The following is a 22,745-nucleotide window of genomic DNA, read 5'->3' as shown; positions in this document are numbered from 1 at the left end:
TCAGGTTCTTTTTCTATGTCAATTGAAATGATCATGTTATTTTTGTCCTTCAATTTGGTATATTACATTGACTGATGTTCATATAGTAAAGCATCCTTACATTTCAGAAATAAATCCTACTTAGTGATTATGTACATTCACTTTAATATGTTGTTGAATTCTACTTGGTAGTATTTATTACGGGTTTTTGTATCAATATTCAGCAGGGATATTGGTCTGTATTTTTCTTTTCTTGTATCTTTGTCTCATTTTGGTATCAGGGCCTCCTAAGATGAATTTGGAAGTGTCCCCTTCTCTTCACTTTTTTGGAACAGTTTGAGAAGAATTGATGTTAATTCAAGTCTTTGGTAGAATTCTTCATTGAAGCCATCTGGTCATTTATCTGGACTTAACTGGTCTTTCTGGGCTTTTCTTTTCTTGGCAATTTTTTATTACTGATTCAATCTCCTTACTAGTTGTAGGTCACTTCAGATTTCTTATTTCTTCATTATTCAGTCCTGTTAAATGTATATTTTTATAAGTATATTTATTGTTCTAGCGTAGCCAGTTGTTTGATGTATAGTTGTTGATAGTAGTCTCTTATGATCCTTTTTATTTTTGTGACATCAGTTATAATGTCTTTTTTCATTGCTGATTTTATTTTAATCTTTCCTCTTTTTTTCATAGTCTAGCTAATGATTTGGTGATTTTCTTGATGTTTTCCAAAAACCAACTCTAGTGTCTTGTTTTTTCCTTTTTCTATTCTCTGTTTTATTTATTTCTGCTGTTATCTTTATTATTTCTTTCCTTCTTCTACCTTTAGGTTAGTTTCTTTTTCTAGTTCCTTGAGGTCTAAAGTTAGATTGTTGATTTGTGGTCTTTCTTTTTTTTTTTTTGATATGGGCATTTACTGCTATAAACTTCCCTCTTAGTACTACTTTTCTGCATCCCATACATTTTGGTATATTGTGTCTCATAGTCAGTTGTCTGAAGATATTTTCTAATTTCTTTCTGATTTCTTCTTTGACGCATTGGTTGTTCAGGACTATGTTTGGTTTCTACATAGTTAGGGGGATATTCAAGTTTTCCTTTTGCTTTTGATTTCTAGCTTCATTCCATTGTGGTCAGAAAAGATACTTGGTATGATTTCAACCTTCTTTAGTTTGTTAAGATTTGTTTTGTGGTATAACATGTGATCTCTCCTGGAAAATGCCCTATGTCCAATTGAGCAAATGTGTATTCTGCTCTCATTGGATGGAGTATCATGTATGTGTCTGTTAGGTCCATTTGGTCTATAGTTGTTCAAGGACATTGTTTCCTAATTGATTTTCTGTCTGGTTAATATATCCATTACTGAAAGTGAAATATCAAAATGTCCTACTGCTATTGTGTTATCTATTTTGCCCTTCAGTTCTGTCAATCTTTGCTTAATATGTTTGGGCGCTCTGCTGTTACGTGCATGTATATTTATAATGATAATATCTTTCTGGTGAATTGACCCATTTATTATTATGTAATGTGTCCTTTATTTCTTGTGACAATTTTGTGACATAAACATCTCTTTTTTCTGATTTATGTTTGGCCACTCTACTCTCTTTCAGTTATCATTTACATAGGATGTTTTTTTCCATTCCTTCACTTTCAGCCTACATATGTCCTTATAGCTAAAATGAGTCTTCTATAGGCAGGATATAGTTGAGTATTTTTTTTTGGTATCCATTCATACATTCTATGTCTTTTGATTGGGGAGTTTTGATCCAGTTATATTTAAAGTCATTACTGATAGGGAAGAACTTAATATTGCCATTTTGGTTTTTTGTACATCTTATAGTTATTTTTTTCCCTTTCTCTGTGGTGTCTTCCTTTGTGTTTTGTTAATTTTTTGTAGTGACATACTTTGATTCCTTTCTCACTTTCTTTTGTGCATCTTCTATAGGTATTTTCTTTTTGGTTACCGTGGGGATTACATAAAGCATCTTATACTTGTAATGATCTATTTTAAACCAATAACAATTTCAGTTGCATGCAAACTCTACTCCTTTACATCTTTTTCCCCTTTTATGTTATTGATAACACAAATTGCATCTTTTTATATTTTGTATCCTTTAACATATAGTTTTTTAAAATGTTTTTCTTTTAAATCAATCCCTGAATTAAAACTGATTTACTCACCACAATACCAGTATTATAAATTCTCTATTTGTCTATATACCTTTGTCAGAAAGCTTTTTATTTTCATATACTTCTGTGTTGTTGTTTACTGTCCTTTTATTTCAAGTTGAAGCATTCCTGTTTGCATTTTTTGTAAGGCAGGCGTGGTGATGAACTGTCTCAGCCTTTATTTATCCTAAGAGGTCTTTATCTCTCCTTCATTTTTGAAGGTCAGTTTTGCCAGATATAGTGTCTTTGGTTGGCAGTTATCTTTTTTTTTCAGGACTTTGAATATATCATCTCACTCCTTTCTGGCCTGTAACCTTTCAGCTGAGAAATTCACTGATAGTGTTATGATAGTTCCCTTGTACATGACTAGTCATTTTCTGTTGTTGCTTTCGAGATTCTCTCTCCTTCACGTTTGACAGTTTGATTATAATGCGTCTTAGTATGGGCCTCTTTGGGTTCACCTTAGTTGGAGTCCTTTGAGCCTCTTAAAATTAGCCTCAGATTTGGGAAGTGTTTGGCCGTTATATTATCAATAACGAGAATCTGCCCCATTCTCTTTTCTCCTCCTAGGATTCTCCTAATTCATCTATTGGTCAACTTGATGATGTCCCCACAAGTCCTTTAGGCTTTCTTCACTTTTCTTTATTTTGTTTTCTGTTTTCCCTCTGACTCACTAATTTCAAGTAACTGCCTTCGAGTTCATTGATTCTTTCTTTCAATAGTTTGATCAATGTGCTATTGAGTCCCTCTCATGAATTTTTCAATTCAGTTATTCTATTTTTTACCTCTAGAATCTGTATTTTGTTCTTTTTCATGTTTGTTTGTTGTTAATTCTCATTTTGTTCATGGATCATGATTTCATCTAGTTCTCTCTGTTCTCTTGTATACACTGAGTTTTCTTAAGGCATTTATGTTGGATTATTTGTCCGGTATTCTTAGATCTCTGTTTCTTTAAGGTCATTTTCTAGAACATTATTTTGTTTCTTTGATTTGTCCATGATTCCCTGGTGTTTTATGTGCTTTGTTATTTTTGTTTTGGATTTTGTATTTGAAAAAACAGTCACCTCTCCCAGTCTTTAAGGACTAACTTCATAGAGGGGAAGACCTTCACCATTCAGCCCAGCAAAAGATTCTTGGTACCTCTAAAACTTTTTATGGAGGTACGTCATTTCTGGACTTGTGCTTGTAATTTCTCAATTGAAGAGGGTTGTTATTTTTCTTTTTCAAGACCTGTAGTCTTTTGCCCTCTCTTGTGTGGTTCAGGTTCTCTCATGCTGCAACAAGCCAGGGAACTGTCTTGTGTTTTCTGTGGGCTCCAGGCATCCAATGTGTGCTGGTTCCATCAGTCCTCTTGAGTCAGGCCAAGACAGAAACTAGTCTTTTGGGCAGCTCCCCCCAAAAACTAGAATGTTGGATATAATTCTACTCTTCTCTTTGTTCCCAAAGGTGAGGCTGTGAGTTGGGCTTTTCATCATGATTGTGAACTGTGCCACCTAGGGGAGGGGTTGAAGCAATTGCAGTGAAACCACTTTTCTCACGTTTCTGGCTGTTTTTGGCTTTGAGCTCACCTGGGGTACTGCAACTTTCCAACTTGTTTCTGGAGGTCTCATAAAGCATTTTTGGACAATATGTAAGTCAGTGTTTCCGTGGGAAAATGAGTTCTGGGGCTTCTTTTTTCTCCATCGTGCTAATGTCACTCCTGGTTAGCTTTTTATGTTTGTTCAGATAAATTTAGTATTTCTGCAGTTCAGTTGCTAGAAAGACTATGCCTGCAGGTTCATGTATCACCTATCCAAAACTAACTTTGATGTATATCAAATAATCTTTAGTATAAATTCAAAGCTCAGTCTTAAGTATTTTCTCACCCTAACACTGAGAGAACTCTAGGTGTTTCTCAACAGTATATATAAAAGCTATTAAGTATAACTCCAAGGTTTTCTCAGCTCCCTAACCCCCTAAAAAAGACAATTTTATAAGAGTGATACAGATATCTAGAATGCAAAATTATCAGCCAACCAGATCTTTATCACAGAATTTACAACATATTGCCTGGTCAGTCGACACTTGTGTATAATTAGTCAAGGGATAAATTTTCTGTCTTGATTATCTTTGAATTAGAAGAAAATATCAAAGACCATATTTCACGTTTATTGCAGAGAGTTGGTAGGTGCACTACACTAATGCCAGTATGTATTTTGTGTTCCTTTCCTTTTTGGATCTTAATTGGAGGAAGGTGGATGGATATATTTTGGTTTTTGTCTATTATAACTTCATTGTAAAATGTGCACACTTTTTTGTAAAGGTGAATACTTTTATATAAATATTGTACAATTTTACTTTGTATTTATAATAAGCATTCTGGGCATTGAGATTATAAAGATCAATAAAACAATACTTAGGAGTTATTGTTATGTTAAACATATTTCTAACAGTAAAAAACATCAATTTATATTTACTTTTCATGAAAACTGTATCTTATTCTATAGTTAATGGCTTGTTGGTTTTAATGAGCCACAATTATTAAGTTCACAATTGTGGATGGCAGTCTTGGAATAATCTAATAATTCACTCAGTTTTATTGTAGCAGACCCAACTGTAAACCTGAACAAAGCTGTGTTACAGATATCTTTTGTCAAATCTATTTCTATAAGGCTTACTACTTTTATGATACTATTGTTCGTTATTCCATTTTCATTAAATATAACTTTGGGAGGGGGTGAAGTATTTGCAAAGGAAACATCCTAGAATGAACGAAGAGCTACTCCACTTACTTTGAGAAACTGGTAATCAGTGGTTATTAGCTTTATATACTGATTATACAAGCCTTGGGCCCTTTCAGTTTTATCTCTGGCCTCTCACTTCTTCACATCTTCATTTGACTTCATTTTCAGTTAAAGTCACTCTGCTTACATTCACATATTTTTGGTGTTTGCCTTTTTATCTCCTTTTGTTCTGTACTTTATCCACCATTAGATTTTATGCCGCATGTCACAGTTACTGTTTCTTTCATGTCCTGTCAGGGTTGTTTTTAATTCTGATTTTAGTCTTGTTTCCTCACTGTTCACTAACACATCTTCACTTTCTGACAGTTGCTGTTTTTATGGATTCATCTTCATTCTTGTGTTCATTTTCCAGTGGCCTTTTAAGTTCAATTATTAAGTTCAATTTAAGATCATTTTCAACTTCCATCTCCTATATTGTTGGCAACCATTTCATTGAAGGTTCTAACCCCAATGATTTGCTATTGGTATAGTAACATTAAACATACTTTCCTAATATTTATCTCCTTGATGGGTAAATTAAGGTGCTGCGCATAGTTATGGGGAGCTTATAGCTCTTACTTTTATTATTATTATTATTATTGTTATTATTATAGGGCTTTTTTGCTTGTTTTGTTTTGTTTTTTGTTAAGTACTGGACTGTTCTAAAAAGTCAAGGCAGCAAATGTGATACTAGTGCCATTAATGACACTGATGTTAGTTTTCCTTGGTGTTTTACTTTGAAAACTTCAAATCATGCAGCAGTGTTGAAAGATTTTTACAGTTGACGCCATATGCCTATTATCTAGATTCTACCATTAATATGCACATTGTTGGGGCCGGCCTTATGGCTGAGAGTGCTCTGATTTGGCGGCCCAGGGTTTCACTGGTTCGGATCCTGGCTGCCGACGTGGCACTGCTCATCAAGCCGTGCTGTGGTGACATTCCACATAGCACAACCTGATGACCTACAACTAGAATATACAACTACATACTAGGGGTTTGGGGAGGAAGAGGAGGAGAAGAAGAAGAAGAAAGATTGGCAACAGTTGTTAGCTCAGGTGCCAATCTTAAAAATAAAAAAATTTACGTTGTTTTATCATGAGTCCATGGTTTTTTTTTTTTGTTAATGCATTTTAAAGTTAGTTGCTGACATCACTACATTTACCCCTAAGGTGAGACCATTTCAAAAACATTTCTGTCAAGTTTTCTGGAATAACTCTGACCCTCTACCTATGATTTATTCCATAGAACATTTATTGGTAGGACTGTCTCACTAATTCAGTCATAGAAATAAAATCAGTAAATGAAAGTACTGTCTGTTTTATTTTAATTTTATTTTTATTTTTTTATTGCTGTAATTGGTTTATAACATTATATAAATTTCAGGTGTACATTGTTATATTTTGATTTCTGTGTAGACTACATCATGTTCACCACCCAAAGACTAATTATAGTCTATCACCACACACATGTGCCCCTCACTCTCTTTTCCCTTCCCCTCTGGTAACCACCACTCTAATCTCTGTTTCTTTGTGTTTGGTTGTCATTCTTTTTATCTTCTACTTATAAGTGAGATGATACAGTATTTGACTTTCTCCCTCTGACTTATTTCACTTAGCATAGTACCCTCAGGGTCCATCCATGTTGTCACAAATGGCCAGATTTCATTTCTTATGGCTGAGTAGTATTCCATTATGTATAGATACCATATCTTCTTTATCCATTCGTCCCTTGATGGGCACCTAGGTTGCTTCCAAGTCTTGGTTGTTGTGAATAATGCTGCGATGGACATAGGGGTGTGTGTATCTTCATGCATTTGTGTTGTCATGTTCTTTGGATAAATACCCAGCAGTGGAATCACTGGATCATATGGTAGATATATTCTTAATTTTTTGAGGAATCTCCGTAGTGGCTGCACTGGTTTGCACTCCCACCAGCAGTATATGAGGGTCCCCTTCTCTCCACATCCTGTCCAACGCTTGTTTCCCGTCTTGTTAATTATAGCCATTCTGATGGGAGTGAGGTGATATCTCCTTGTAGTTTTGCTTCGCGTTTCCCTGATAGATAATGACATTGAACATCTTTTCATGTGCTTGTTGGCTATCTGTATATCTTCTTTGGAGAAATGTCTGTTCATATCTTTTGACTATTTTTAATTGGGTTGTTAGTTTTTTTGTTGCTGAGATATATGAGTTCTTTGTATATTTTGGATATTAACCCCTTATCAGATAGATGGTTTGTAAATATCTTCTCCTAATTGTTAGGTTGTCTTTGTTTTGTTGATGGTTTCCTTTGCTGTGCAGAGTTTTTTAGTTTGATGTAGTCCCATTTGTTTATTTTCTCTATTGTTTCCCTTGCCTGGTCAGACATGGTCCTTGAAAATATGCTTCTAACGCCGTTGTCGAAGAACGTACTGCCTATGTTTTCTTCTAGAAGTTTAATGGTTCCAAGTCTTACATTCAAGTCTTTAATCCATTTTAAGTTAATTTTTGTGTATGGTTTGAGATAATGGTTTACTTTCATTCTTTTGCATGTGACTGTCCAGTTTTCCCAACACCATTTATTGAAGAGACTTTCCTTTCTCCATTGTATGTTCTTGGGTCCCTTGTCGAAAATTAACTGTCCATAGATGTGTGGGTTTATTTCTGGGCTCTCGATTCTCTTCCATTGATCTGTGTGTCTCTTTCTGTGCCAGTACCATCCTGTTTTGTTTACTGTAGCTTTGTAGTATATTTTGAAATCAGGGAGTATGATACCTCCAGCTTTGTTCTTTCTTTTTTTTTTTTTTTTGAGGAAGATTAGCACTGAGCTAACATCTGCCTCCAGTCCTCCTCTGTTTGCTGAGGAAGAAAGACTGGCCCTGAGCTAACAACCATGTCTGTGTTCCTCTACTTTATATGTGGGACGCCTGCCACAGAATGGCTTGACAAGCAGTGCCATGTCCGCACCCAGGATCCGAACTAGGGAACCCCAGGCCGCCGAAGCAGAGCATGCAAACTTACTGCTGTGCCACCAGGCCGGCCCCACCAGCTTTGTTCTTTTTTTCTCAGGATTTCTTTGGCTATCTGGAGTCTTTTGTTGTTCCATATAAATTTTAGGATTCTTTGTTCTGTTTATGTGAAAAATGTTGTTAGAACTTTGATAGGGATTGCATTGAATCTGTAGATTGCTTTAGGAAGTATGGCCTATGTTAATTCTTCCAAATCAAGAACTCAGATATCTGTCTGTTTCTTTGTGTCTTCTTCAGTTTCTTTCAACAATATTTTATAGTTTTCAGTGTACAGGGTCTTTTTACCTCTGTGATTTTTCTTATTCCTAGGTAATTTATTGTTTTTGTTGCAATAGCAAATGAGATTGTATACTTAATTTCTCTTTCTGCTACTTTGTTGTTAGTGTATGGAAACTCAACTGATTTTTGTATGTTGATTTTGTATCCTGTAACTTTAGTATTGTCTGTTTTAAATGTGTAAATATTTTCAGGCATCTACTTTAACTTTGAGAGCTCTCTCACTAGAAGGTCTCACTTGACCTTCATTACTGACTTGATAAGAAAAGCATACTTTTATAGAACATCGATATATGTTACAAAGTACTTTGTTTTTTGAATAGTAAGAAAAGTCAGTGAGATGTGAGGAAATTGTAGAAAGTAAGCCATAGCTCCTTTTCTGGTAGTTTTGATTTTGAATGGCAGATAAGATGTCACTAAAGGGACCCAGTTCAAGCTAAGATCTGTCTTCATTTCTTTCCTTTTTAATCTTCTCTCCTCTTCCTCCCTTCTCTCCCCCTCACTCCTTTTCTTCTTTCATTTAATCATGCTTGGGGACAAGTATACATTTTACTGCATTGATTTGCTGAGGGGAAAGAAAGAGTGAGGAGTCCATGCAATTAGATGGAAATGCCACTGGAGAGCAGAGAGCACAGATTTTAAATTAAGAGTTGGGAAATTTTTCTGTAAAGGGTCAGATATTTATTTTAGGCTTTGGAGGCCATACAGTCTGTGTTAAAACTGCTCAACTCTGCTGTTGTAGTGCTAAAACAGCCATAGCCAATATATAAATGAATGAGCTTGGCTGTGTTTTAATAAAGACAACTTTATGGACACTGAAATTTGAATTTTCTATAATTTTTAAATGTCGTAAGATATTATTTTTCTGACTTTTTCAATGATTTAAAATTGTAAAAATCATTCTTAGCTTGTGAGCTATAAAAAATGGGTGGTAGGGAAGATCTGGCAACTCCTACTGTATAGGGATTAGCCTTGTACAAGTTACAAATGTCATTATTAGTAAGTACCTTCTGAACTTGGAAGCCCTTTATCTACTAAGTTAGAGGGGATCCAGAATTGTACACAGATAATTCAAGGTGTCATTGGAGTGAGGAAAGAAGAAAAATGCTTAATATTATTGATTCCATTAAGGTTCTGGCATGGTCTTCTTTCAGTCCTATCTCATCAGTATAGCTCCTATTTCTAAGTGTTGGGATAGAGAAGCATATCAGATAGAGGGGCCTACTCTCCCCTTAGAGATAGTAAATCTCTCCTTAGTGATATTAAAAGTCCAAGTTTTAGAGTCAGGCCTGGGTTGAAATCTCTTATTGGATATATGATTTATTATGTAACTGCACTGAGCATCTGTAGAATGAGAGTTATTAAACTAATTCACAGACTTGTGAGGATGGCAATAACGATTGTAACAGTAATAATAGCAGCTAGCACTTACATGGTGCTTACTATGTGCCAGACAGTGTTCTAAGGACTTTATATATATTAACTCAGTTAATTCTCTCACAGCCATGATAAGTCTCATGTATATCATCACTTTAAAGAGGAAGAAACTGAGACACAGCAAGGTTAACTAATTCTGGCTCTGCGACATAGTTAATAAGTGGGAGAGCCAGCATGTGAATTTGGGCAATCTGACCTCAGAGTGTGAGCTCTTAACTGCTAGGTTTTACTGCCTTCTAAAGTGGGAACATCTGTAAAGTGCCTAGCACCTGGGTCCTCAACAATTACACATATGTTAACTCTATAGAACATAGTGGTACCTGTTCCTCAAGAAACTTAGTGTACTTGAGTGATAACAAGATATCATGCATAAATATGAGATTCAAATTATGATTTTTCAGAAGCTTTCTAATTTATTTCAATTACACATTATTTATGGGATTTTTTTCCATAAAAGTTTTTGCTACTACTATTGTTAAGAATTATTTTGAAATGAATTACCTTCTGTAAGACAATATAGTGGAAACTACTTAGACTCTGGAGCCAGAAGACCCCGCGCTCCTGTTCTTGTCCTGGTTTTGCACTTTCCTTTGTGTGATCTTAGGTGTGTGATTTGACTCTTTCAATTCTGTCTCCTCTTTTGGCTGTGGACTAAAGATAATCCTCAAAGTCATGGGATTCAAATGAGATAATCTATGTCAAAGTGCCTAGCAGTGTGTCTACTATGTTATCAGACTTTCAACAAAAGCTGGTTCCTTACTCACTTTCCTATTACATACAATAACCTGAAATTTAGAACTGAAAGGAATCTTAAAGGTGGGAAAAACTGAGGCCCGGAGAATTACCTGTTCAGGATCATACAGCTACTTAGAGGCAGAAGGAGCTGTCACTTAATGCAGGTCTTCTGATTTCTCAGTCTTATCCTGTTTTTACTGTTCACTCTCCTTTATGCATTACATACAGAAGCATTATGTATATGACTGAGAGTTTTTGGGTTTTTTTAGGACAAAACCTGACATTCTTATTAAGGAAAATACCTAGAATGTTTTGGTATTTTGTAATTAATCTTCAAAAAGTCATAGGGACAGTTAGTAAACCTTAAGGCCATTCAAATTATGTATGTGAAATTTTAAAACTGCTAACGTTTTCCTCATTCATATTTATTAATTTTTAATATACAAGTAACATGTTTATTATATAAAATAAATTAGAAGCTAAAAGAAGAATTTTAAAAACCCATTCAGTCACATCATTCAGAGAAAATGACTATTAATACTTTGAAGTAAAAATAGCTTCATCCTACATTTACTACTTTGTAACTGACTGTTGTCAATTAGTGATGTATGAGGGAGACTGTTTTTGCCAAATTCAGATCTTGGTAATTTTTCTTTATTCCATTGTGTGAATAATGGTTATTGGATCATTTAAGTAATCCCCTATTGTTGGGCATGTTGATTTTTTCCAGATTTCATGGAAACACCACATTTTTGCAAAATTGTCCAATTATTTCCCACAAGTGGGATCTCTGATGTGTGGTTTATTCCCTGATTCATTTTTAGGACTTCTGATACACGTTCATAATTTTCCTCCAAAAAAGAAATACATACCTGTTTACATTTTCACTAGAGAAAGCTACTGCAATTTTAGAGAGGATGGTATCAATCTCCCATTCTTTACTGAAAAGTAGCAACATATTGTATAAATCTTCTAGATTCTATATTTCTCTTTCTTTACATGTTATCACTTTAATATTTTGCATAGTGATATATCTGGAATAATAATATTTAGTTTTCCAAAGTGAGGTTGTTTATAGGTACATATGATAAAACATCTCTAAAAGTCTTGTTCATGCAATTTTTAAATGTGTTTTGTGGTTTTTTTCTTTTATCTCTATTTGCATGCAATGAGTGGTACATTTGCATGCAACATTTGAAAAACAGAAGCACTAGAATGAATTGAATGTGTTTGAATTATTACTCTTTGTTACTTACTTGATAGTTTAGAGACAAAATTCTACTTTTGAGATAAAATTGAACTTAATAGTATGTCCCTTTTCTACTACTTATTTGCCTTCTTGTTAGTTGTTGAGTTTCTTGTCATTAACAAGATGTAAACTCTAATACCATTTGCTCTTTAGTCCTTCATGTTAGTGAGATAATTGTAGGAACATTTTGAGAATTAAATTAGGTAATTTTTTAATATAGTTTTGATTATTTGTAGTTTTCATTCCAGTGCAGGTAAATTTGAGACCTAAAGGAGTAGCTATGAATTAGATTTCTTTGGATCCAGTAGACTACTCTACTTACCTTGTGATAATCTCATATCAGATAGTGAAAGCCTAGATTTTAGAGTTAAATAAACCATGGAGATAGTGTAGTTTAGCTTCTTGCATGATGAAATCATCGCTTCCTCAGTATTCTTGATAGTTCTGCTGGAAGAACCATAATGGAACATTAATCTACGTACTTTAAGTTCACAAAGTAAGAGGAGTGTAAGGTTTTGCCCTAAGGAAACTTAAAATATTCCATGTTTCTATGGTATGGGGTTAATGAGGAACTTTAATGACATGTTTTGGGTTCAAGATTGTGTGCTTTGAGCCACTTTCTTGCAGTATAACACAAGCTTTGGATATTTCATTTATACAGTTATTTTTAAATCCCCCATATGATAGCTAATTGGAAAGAAACCTTTTTTGTTCCAGATAGAAGTTCTGGATTAACTATAAATCAAGCGTTTACAAACTGTTGAAACAAAATGGTGATTATATAAAGGAAAGCTGGATTGATACTTTAAATAGATTCTCATTTTCTTTTTAAATTTTTTTTATTTTTGACTAGGAAGATTACTCATAAGCTAACATCTGTTGCCAATCTGTCTCTTTTTTTGCTTGAGGAAGATTGTCCCTAAGCTAACATCTGTGCCGGTCTTCCTCTATGTTGTATGTGGGACACCGCCACAGCATGACTTGATGAGCAGTGAGTAGGTCTGCACCTGGGATCCAAACCCAAGAACCCTGGGCCACGGAAATGGAGTATGAGAACTTAACCACTACGTCACCAGGCCAGCCCCAGATTCTCATTTTCTTAATGTTAATTTTTAAAGTGATAAAATACTAAAACTCTTAGCCATATACCTTGTGATTTCTCAGCTGTTGTGCTAAGCAATTTAAGCACATATACCATTAAACAGGCTTTTTTCCCCTTTTTTTAAAACAAAGGAAATTATGTTGTATTGAAACAATGATTCTGATAAGCAGTATTCTTTATCATAGTATCTTAGGAAATATTTATCAGATATTTCAGTAGTTAAAAGTTTTGTGTAAATAGTGGATCTCCATTTTCTATTCCTCATCTTAATATGCAAGTTTATTCAGTGCTTGACTAACTTTAGCCTTGCTGATGATCTGTTGAGCTTTGTACCTGAGAGCTGTACTAATCACTGTGCTTATTGTTTGAATGTTTGATACAGGAAGCGAGCAGCTGCAAAGCATCTAATAGAACGCTACTACCACCAGTTAACTGAGGGCTGTGGAAATGAGGCCTGCACGAATGAGTTTTGTGCTTCCTGTCCAAGTTTTCTTCGTATGGATAACAATGCAGCGGCTATTAAAGCCCTCGAGCTTTATAAGATTAATGCAAAACTCTGTGATCCTCATCCCTCCAAGAAAGGAGCAAGCTCAGCTTACCTTGAAAACTCGAAAGGCGCTCCTAACAACTCCTGCTCTGACATAAAAATGAACAAGAAGGAAGGACACGGAGCAAGAGATGATTTTAAAGGTAAGATGTTCTATTCTTAATTGAGAATTTTTGACTGAAAACCAGATTGGAGATTTAAATAATGTGTGAGGGTTTTTTGTTTGTTTGTATTGTCTAATTGCTTGATATCTGGACATGATAGTATAGTGGAACTGTTTTCTTTTTATTTTGGTAAATGACAGAACTAATAATTGAGTTTTACTGTTCTAATAGTCTCTAATTAGAAGCAGATTATACCCAAAAGTTCTTTTGTTAATGGATTGATTGGAACTTTTAAACATTTTCCACCAGGGAAAATGTATTGTAGTAGTTAATCTCCTAAACTAGGCTTCAGAGTTTATTTAAATTATAGAATAGCTGGATTAAATATCTGGCAACCCAGGCTGGGGTTGTGGAACCCCAGCACTGTCCGGTGAAAGAAGCAGAAAGAGGGAGCATTGGTCTTTTCCTATTTCTGAAGGCAAGGCAAAATTTTGTAATAGTTACCTGAAAAATAATTTAATTTTTCCTTCTAATATGTCTTTTCTATATCCTGCTCATCTTCTCCCAGGCATTTGGCATACTCCTGCTGCCAAGAATCACCACCTACCAATGGCAGTCTTCTCCCAAGCCTTAGTTTTCTAAATGATCCTGTATCTCAAAACTGTTAAAACTTTTTTTAAATGCTCAACTCCAAGCTTTCTTTCCCTCATTGAAGGTAATCAGTATCAGTAACGAGGTAATCGAATTTGTGAATGACTGGCATGGCTCAGTCCTCCTAGAGGTAATTATGTTAAAAGAGGAAGCTTTTTGTTTAGGACATGTATAAGTTAGAGAATACTTCAAAGTTTTCATTAACACTATTTGAATCAAGTTTAAATTAGTGAAATTGAATCGTGGTATAACTTCTACTCTATTTCCACAATAAAGTTCTTTACATAACTTTATACAACTTTATTGCTTCAAAATATATAGTTCTGTTACATGAATAGGCTCACACAATGTGGATAAGTAGGTGAATGTTGTCTATATGTATAATGCAGAAGCTGCACTAACTTCATTATATACATTTCCCCAGCAAGTGTACACCATAGAGCAACAGTTATTAAATGTAGAACGTGCTGGCAGTTGAATGCAGCCATCCATCCATTATAGTCCAGAAGAGGTGTACCCATCCTCTTTTTGGCTATGTGCTTTGTCTTAGAGGTGCTTATTGAGTGGTTATTGCCAGTTCTTGTGTACTGTTTCTGCTCAAGTTTATGTAATTTTGCAGTTCCTTATACTTTTTCAATATGTTAGTAGCCCCCACTTTCCCTCTTTTTTTCCTGCAACATTGTGTGTTTACTGTAGTGTTTTTGTACTAAAAATTATAAATGTAGGGCCAGCCTAGTGGTGCAGCGGTTAAGTTCGTACATTCTGTTTCGGCAGCCCAGGGTTCACAGGTTTGGATCCTGGGTGTGGACCTACACCCTGCTTGTCAAGCCATGCTGTGGCAGGCATCCCACATATAAAGTAGAGGAAGATGGGCACGGTTGTTAGCTCAGGGCCAGTCTTCCTCAGCAAAAAGAGGAGGATTGGCAATAGATGTTAGCTCAGGGCTAATCTTCCTCAAAAAAAAAAAAAAATATATATATATCTATAAATGTAAATGTATTAACTGCACTAGTACTTTTATTTTGATTGTTAATTATATTTGTTAGTTCTAGTTACAAAGTTCCATGGATATTGAATAGTCTGCCTCAGACTATTTTTGCCTAAGAGTTTTTTCATGTGTAAAAGTTTTTAGATTAAGAATATTTTCAGGAACACACATATCACAAAATATACAGTTATATATCATACATAAATGTCTCTTCATTTAATGTTTTCTCAGTAGAACACCTCTTTTTATTGATGAATAAAACTTTATGAGTATTTATATCTCGAGTTATGTTTTTTAATTTATGTGCGAAAAACTCAGTTCAACATTTTAAAACACTGGAAAAATTATTGGTCTATTTTATTTAAAATTAGTAGAATGTCTGAATCATTTGAAGATGTTCTGAAGAGCATGACATGTCACCAAAGGGTGTGTGTATCTATAATGTGTCTCTAAGGCCACATTACTGCATGCAGAGCAACTCTTTGTTACCAACTTCATGATTTGATGTTTAGGAAACCAAGTGTTTTACATCCTAACAGGATAGCTATTTATAATAGTTATTTACTATGTTTTGGTTAGATTTTAGGGAATTAAATAGGAGTTTTGCCATGTCTTGTAAGAAAGTATTATCATTTTTTCCAATTAACATAATGGGAAATAAGCTTCCAGTTAGCAGTTTCACACTTTTTAGGAAGTGATTCTGATGTTAACAGAAGATAACTATATATCCTTAATAGACAACCTGAGGATTAGTTCTTAAAGAATTAAGTCCCATGAAAGAAACTCTGTAGGTGCTGACAGTCTGGTAGTAGGGTTCAAAGATCAGATTTGTGGTGTGATGAAATTTGGTATTTTGTGGTTCAACTTTTGGAGGCTATTCATTCAATGATCACTTGCATATTATATTGTGTTTTACTGTGAAGCAAATAAAGTAGAGATAGGAATTGTACTAAGAAATTTTGTATGTTGTACAGTACGTGTGTAAAGGTCCATTTGTCACAATGAAGATAGGATTATCTACATGACTCTAAAATTATCCTCTGCTTAAGTATTTGATGACAAGTCTGTCACTCTCTTGATGAAAGGGATAGATTAAGCCTTTTGTCAGTATTATATTGTTTGACCAATATAATTCCACAAAGTTAATAGATATATATCATTTGTTCTCTTTTCTGTAAAATAGCTGAATAATTTACTCAAAATGACAAAAACTCTTTATTTGAGGTGTTCCATTTTTATTTCTTTCACAATTCGATACTGTTTTTACTGGCCTGTATAGCAGTACCTTAGAAAAATGGTCTTGAAATAATAGTAAACACTGTTTTTGGTTCTTTTTTGAGGGAGATTAGCCCTGAGCTAACATCCGCTGCCAATCCTCCTCTTTTTGCTGAGGAAGATTGGCCCTGGGCTAACATCTGTGCCCATCTTCCTCTCTTTTATATGTGGTATGCCCGCTGCAGCTTGGCTTGATAAGCGGTGCTCAGGTCTGCACCCAGGATCCGAACCAATGGACCCCGGGCTGTCGAAGCGAAGTACATGAACTTAACTGCTATGCCACCGAACTGGCCCCAGTGAACACTATTTTTTTAAAGTTTGAAGGACTGTTTTATAATTTGTAGAGACATGTATAGGAATTGGAAAGTTTGAAGGTGATATTATTTAGCTTATTTTATATATCAACTAATAAAAACTGTGATTTTTTTTTTTACTACTCAAAATATGAGTTAGTCTGTTTGCCCTCATTTATCAGGAAAACAAACCCTCAGAAGTCCACCAGTAGACTTCCACTTAGGTCATGGGCAGACTTGTGTCACATGCCATCCCCCAGGTACAAGAGAGAATTGGAATACTAGTGTGTGGTTTTTATAGTTTCTCTTATAATGAAATGTCAGGGAAAAGGGAGTGACTAGATTTGGAGTTAGCCAGCCTACAGCGTCTGCCCAGGTATGTTAGAGAGTTGGAGGAAAGACAGTAGTTTCAGAAGATCGCATTTCAGATACAGATACAGATACACTTTATTTGGAGTTCAGTGTAATCTCAATAGAAAGTTTAAGTTCACGTATGCATGTAAACTAAGACTCTCTTGGGGTACTGTACAGCATTGAACAAGACCTCTTTCTTTCAGTTGAGAATGAGGTCCTATGGTCCATCATTAGAGGTTTCATATCCTTTTAGTAATTGAGTAGTCTTACCTGTCAACAAATCCTCGAGTGTTTTCCAAAATGCCAGACAAATAAGATGGTCATTAGGGATGGCAGAAAACATACATACACACACAAATAACATAGAGCTTTCAAGTTTTTGAATTATCTCCGCCCAGAGCGTTCATTCTTCCCTATATTAGCTATTAAAACAGCTAATATAGTTGATTTGTAAAGTGAAATTTGATTATCTTTTGTTTAAAGGATATTTTCACTTTTTTCTTTTATTAATGAAGTTTGACTATAAGATTGGAATATTTTTATTTCTGTTTTCATGTGAAGTACAATCATTTATGCTATTGTTTGACTTAAAAAATTTATTTTATCCCCAGTTATCTGATATTCATGCAAGTCATAAAAGAAAAAATAGTGTTATCTACGTATATTTCTCAGCTTTGGTAGGGTGAAATTTTGTGATGATGTAGGCTTATCTCAGATAACAAATGAGAGAATGTAGGGTGGTTTTTTTTTTTTTATGATAATCTTGAGAGTGAGTGCATTATAGCTAAGCTAATTTTAATTTAAAAATTGTTAGTTTTTTTCTTTCTTTTTTTTTAAATTGAAACTCATGGTAAGTACCAGGGAGTTTTATGACTTAAGGTGTTAAATCTACAAGTTGTCAATTGTATGATGATCCCAGGCATTGGTATTTACTACTCTTTGAGATGGGATGATTTGCATTGTTTTACTTCAATCACTGTACTCAGTGCTTTCTATGAAAAAGTCAGATGTTATGAAAAGTCAAACTGCATGAAATAAATTAACATTTGCAATTTGGAGTTTTAGAAAACAGCATGTTAAAATTCATTTTGTGTGTGTGTGCTTGTATTTTCTTCTCTAGTAAGACAAGTATAAGAGAGAGAACACAGGGACTTTCTCTAACGTATTTCATCCACTGGCTCTCCCCTTTAATACTCATGCGTTTTATAACCTCCAAACTTAGTCTTCATTTCTCTCAAGAGTGTATGTATAGATTTAAATTTTGTTGGTGAAGAGAATGAGAGCCAGAGGTTTGTCTGAAAAAGAATAATGGCAAATATAAAAACAATCTACTGGCAAAAAGTGATAATGGAGGTCTAAGCTACTATATTTAGAGACAGATATGAGAGGGAAGTAAGATGTGTCCCTGCAAACTGCTAAAAATTCTTTCAACCCTGCAGTGGTTCATGGCTCCAGAGAATTTTATCTCAAAAACTCTTGAAGTATTTTCTTCTCTGTTTCTTCTGTGATTTCATTAGAATTTCAACTTGTTAACATTAGTACCTCTGAAAATATGTAATAAGTTGGTATTCAGTATAGGCTTTCATTAACTCCTATCATTTTGCCTTTTATGGTATTATTTCTTTATGTGGAAGAATGGATATAACAGAAAAAAGTAGTAAAACTCCCTTGGACTTAAATACTACAAGCTGTAAAAACAAAGATAGTATTTCAGCTTATGTTACTTATAAAATTTATATTAAAAGTACCAGGAAGGATTAAGCATAACTTAGAGGGATGGTCATTAGTGGTATTTTAAAGACTCTGAAGGTAAGATGAGGAAAGGTGAAATGCTTCTATACTAGTGAGGATTAGCTAGACTACAATATTAAGTAGCCCCCACAAAGAGCACCAGCTTAAAAAACAGTGGAAATTTAGCTCACCTAACAGCCATGATATTCTAGGTTGGCAGAGACTTCTGCTTCGTGCAGTCATTCAGAGATGCAGCTGTTGTGGCACTGTTATGCTCAACATGTAGCTTTCAGAGCCATCCTGGGAGCATCGTCCCATTAGGCAGGAGGAGAATAGCCTTTGCCTGAAAGTAGCACTTATCTCAAAAAGCTGGGAGATGTGGTTCAACTTTGCCTAGGAAGCAGAGGAAATAATTTTTGGTGACTGCGTAGTAGTCTGTTTCACCTGTCTGCTCATAAGTTGCCTTCTTCCTACTCTATTTATTGCTCCATGACTATTTCCTGTCGCTCTGTAAGGTTTATTCCAACCTGGTTCCTGCCTGCAAATGGCCATGTAATTTAAATTTAATATGTAGTGTATTACTGTATCGACTAGTATACAATATATTACCATATATTACTGTATATAATATAAATATACATTAAATTTACTGTACTTGGTTTTATTATACCGCATTCAAAAGTAGGACAAGAGCTGTTTCCAAACAGGATGCTGAAGAAAATCTTTAAACCTGCCTTCTCAGTCTTTTGAGTGCAGAGTACAGTCATGCACCACATAACTAACATTTCAGTTGACAAAGGATCACATATATGACAGTGGTCCCGTGAGATCAGTACTGAATAGCCTAGGTGTATAGTAGGCTATACCATGTAGGTTTGTGTAAGTACACTCTGTGATGTTCACACAACAATGAAATAGCCTAATAATGCATTTCTCAGAACTTGTCTCTGTTATTAAATGACACATGACTGTAGTGAAATAAGGAAGAAACTTCTCAGAAGAATAACCGTGTTTCTGCTCTTAGCACGAGATTGTAAGAGGTGTATTGTGATGAATCAGCACATGATATCTTGGTTCATATTTACAGTTAAAGCTGCAAGTTAATATATTCCATGATTTTGAAAAGTGTTTGAGTAAACAGTAATAAAAGCTATATATTATTGAAAGAATGGATGAGGTTGTTGCTGATAGTAGTTCATTGGAAAAAATAGGTAAACATATTTTGTTTATTGAATCAAGTATTAGATACTTTTTAAAAGTTGTAAATCATAAAGGATATTGAGTGCAAAATGGCTGTTTTACTTTTCATTAAAACTTACTAAAACAAAGTAAACATACGTATATTATGAAAATAAATATTCTTTTTTTCTCTAATTTTCTAGATGTGACTTATCTAACAGAAGAGACAGTATATGAAATTCTTGAATTATGTAGAGAGAGAGAGGATTATTCTCCTTTGATCCGTGTTATTGGAAGAGTTTTTTCTAGTGCTGAGGCATTGGTACAGAGCTTTCGGAAAGTCAAACAGCACACCAAGGAAGAACTGAAATCTCTTCAAGGAAAGGATGAAGACAAAGATGAAGATGAAAAGGAAAAAGCTGCATGTTCTGCTGCTGCTATGGAAGAAGATTCAGAAGCATCTTCCTCAAGGATAAGTGATAGCTCACAAGGAGATAACAACTTACAAAAATTAGGCCCTGATGATGTGTCTGTGGATATTGAGGCCATTAGAAGGGTCTATACCAGATTGCTCTCTAATGAGAAAATAGAAACTGCCTTTCTCAATGCACTTGTATATTTATCACCTAACGTGGAATGTGACTTGACATATCACAATGTATACTCCCGAGATCCTAATTATCTGAATTTATTCATTATTGTAATGGAGAATAGAAATCTCCACAGTCCTGAATATCTGGAAATGGCTTTGCCATTATTTTGCAAAGCAATGAGTAAGCTACCCCTTGCAGCCCAAGGAAAACTGGTTAGACTGTGGTCTAAATACAGTGCAGACCAGATTCGGCGAATGATGGAAACGTTTCAGCAGCTTATTACTTACAAGGTCATAAGCAATGAATTTAACAGTCGAAATTTAGTGAATGATGATGATGCCATTGTTGCTGCTTCAAAGTGCTTGAAAATGGTTTACTATGCAAATGTAGTGGGAGGGGAAGTGGACACAAATCATAATGAAGAAGATGATGAAGAGCCCATCCCTGAGTCCAGTGAATTGACACTTCAGGAGCTATTGGGAGAGGAAAGAAGAAATAAGAAAGGTCCTCGAGTGGACCCACTGGAAACTGAACTTGGTGTTAAAACTCTGGATTGTCGAAAACCACTTATCCCTTTTGAAGAGTTTATTAATGAACCACTGAATGAAGTTCTAGAAATGGATAAAGATTATACGTTTTTCAAAGTAGAAACAGAGAACAAATTCTCTTTTATGACATGTCCCTTTATATTGAATGCTGTCACAAAGAATTTGGGATTATATTATGACAATAGAATTCGCATGTACAGTGAACGAAGAATCACTGTTCTCTACAGCTTAGTTCAAGGACAGCAGTTGAATCCGTATTTGAGACTCAAAGTCAGACGTGACCATATCATAGATGATGCACTTGTCCGGGTAAGTTGGGCTACTGTTTAAAAATTAGTACTAGATCAAATACCTAATGATGGGGAGATTGTGGTACAGTTCAGTGAATTCATTTTATAAGTGACTCTGAAAAAAAAAATATATGGTATATAGCATAGGAACACATGGACTTTTTTTTATTGTAAATATAAGTATTATACTTTTCTTGTTCCTTTCCAGGTTTGTAATTGTTCCACAGAGTACTGGTTGTCTTGTATAATGATCACTCTCTTTGAAAAAGAAAAAATTTTCCACTCTCTTTTCAACTAACCCCAAAACCTTTTCCATTCAGAAGAGAAGTGGACGTTAGGAAAAGACCAGAGCACAGGAACAAGGGGAAGATGGAAATGCCTAATAATAAAATGTCAAGTCTTAAATGGGAGAAATGGTACAATAAAAGCATACCATAAAATAAGTGGTGTCCAAAAATTCCATCATGTAAAATTTAGAGTTGCATCATTGTGAAGTCGATGAAGTGACCTGGGGAGGTTGGTGCATGCTGCTAGTAGGAGTTCCTTCCAGGTCACTCAAAATGTTCCTGTATGACACTGCCTGATTGTGGTAGTTTGTTTCTGCTTAAATACCCATATAGACTACTCTGGGTCTTAGTTGATTGGAATTTTAGGGAAAACAGCAACTATTCCAGGAATCTTGTAGGAGTTAATCTTCCAGGATTAATGGTACCTGTTTCATCAACCCAGTCCAGGGAGATTGAGCTGGGAGGATACTGGGAACACAAACCCGCCTTCTAACTTCCTGTTTCTCCAGATAGCTTGCCTTGTGTTCATTCCTTCCCTCCAAGGAAATAAGAATTTTAGTGCTCCCATTCAAGAATGCAGGCCTGGCTAGAAGACAGAAAGCAATTGCTGATCACTTTGTACCAAAATTTTCGTTTGTCAGAGGGTGCTTTATGACAGAGTTTTATTGTATTCATACTGTTAGATATCCCCGTCATTGCTGGTTTCTTTTCATCAACTTCAAGTAAAATTTATTATCAACTAAAATTAAGATATGGTCAACTTTCTGTACTAACAAAGGATAAGATCCCATGACACAGACTATTAGGAAATAGTGATATTTATTTTAAAATATGTTTTAGTTTTAGAATGATTTGTCTGTGTCTGAGAATTCATAAAACTACACCAGTGGAAAAAGTTGCTTGACATCTCGGAAATTTAAAAGTTGCAAAGGTTCTGTGCCTCTTTTCTTTGTTACTGGTTTTTAAAATTACCAAATATGTTTATTCTGTTGAAGAAAGGTTCTGCATTATTTAAGCAACTCAGGCAGTTTTTCAACAGACAGAAATGGGTATTAACTGCTTGGAGTAATCATTGCTTGCTTTCTGGTGCCCTTTTATTTTGCTTACATAGTTTTGAGCTACATGAATAATTAATATACTTAATAACTGATCATCAGGCAGCCAGCAACTTATTTTACATAGTTTAACAGAATGG

The 22,745-nt window shown here is 34.8% G+C and overlaps 1 protein-coding gene and 1 long non-coding RNA gene across 13 annotated transcripts in view; one reads left to right on the top strand and one right to left on the bottom strand.

Moving 5' to 3' along the window:
* The window catches only part of UBE3A (ubiquitin protein ligase E3A), a 95,370-nt gene that overhangs the window by 42,334 nt on the left and 30,291 nt on the right, over positions 1 to 22,745 (top strand). For 8 of the 12 annotated variants that reach the window (XM_001917171.6, XM_070268606.1, XM_023651973.2 and 5 more), the window contains 2 exons: positions 13,093 to 13,400; positions 20,036 to 21,282. In XM_001917171.6, the coding sequence (XP_001917206.3) occupies positions 13,093 to 13,400; positions 20,036 to 21,282 (1,555 nt within the window). The remainder of the gene's footprint in view (positions 1 to 13,092; positions 13,401 to 20,035; positions 21,283 to 22,745) is intronic. The other 4 variants (XM_070268618.1, XM_070268630.1, XM_070268620.1 and 1 more) reach the window with 1 other exon arrangement.
* LOC111775586 (uncharacterized) overlaps positions 18,935 to 22,745 on the bottom strand; it is a 204,911-nt gene continuing 201,100 nt past the window's right edge. The window contains exon 8 of the long non-coding RNA XR_002811331.2: positions 18,935 to 19,046. This is a non-coding gene — a long non-coding RNA (uncharacterized lncRNA). The remainder of the gene's footprint in view (positions 19,047 to 22,745) is intronic.

Source organism: Equus caballus, chromosome 1, assembly GCF_041296265.1.
Source record: "Equus caballus isolate H_3958 breed thoroughbred chromosome 1, TB-T2T, whole genome shotgun sequence".
NCBI classification, from domain to species: domain Eukaryota; kingdom Metazoa; phylum Chordata; class Mammalia; order Perissodactyla; family Equidae; genus Equus; species Equus caballus.
This window is presented reverse-complemented; position numbering and strand designations above follow the sequence as displayed.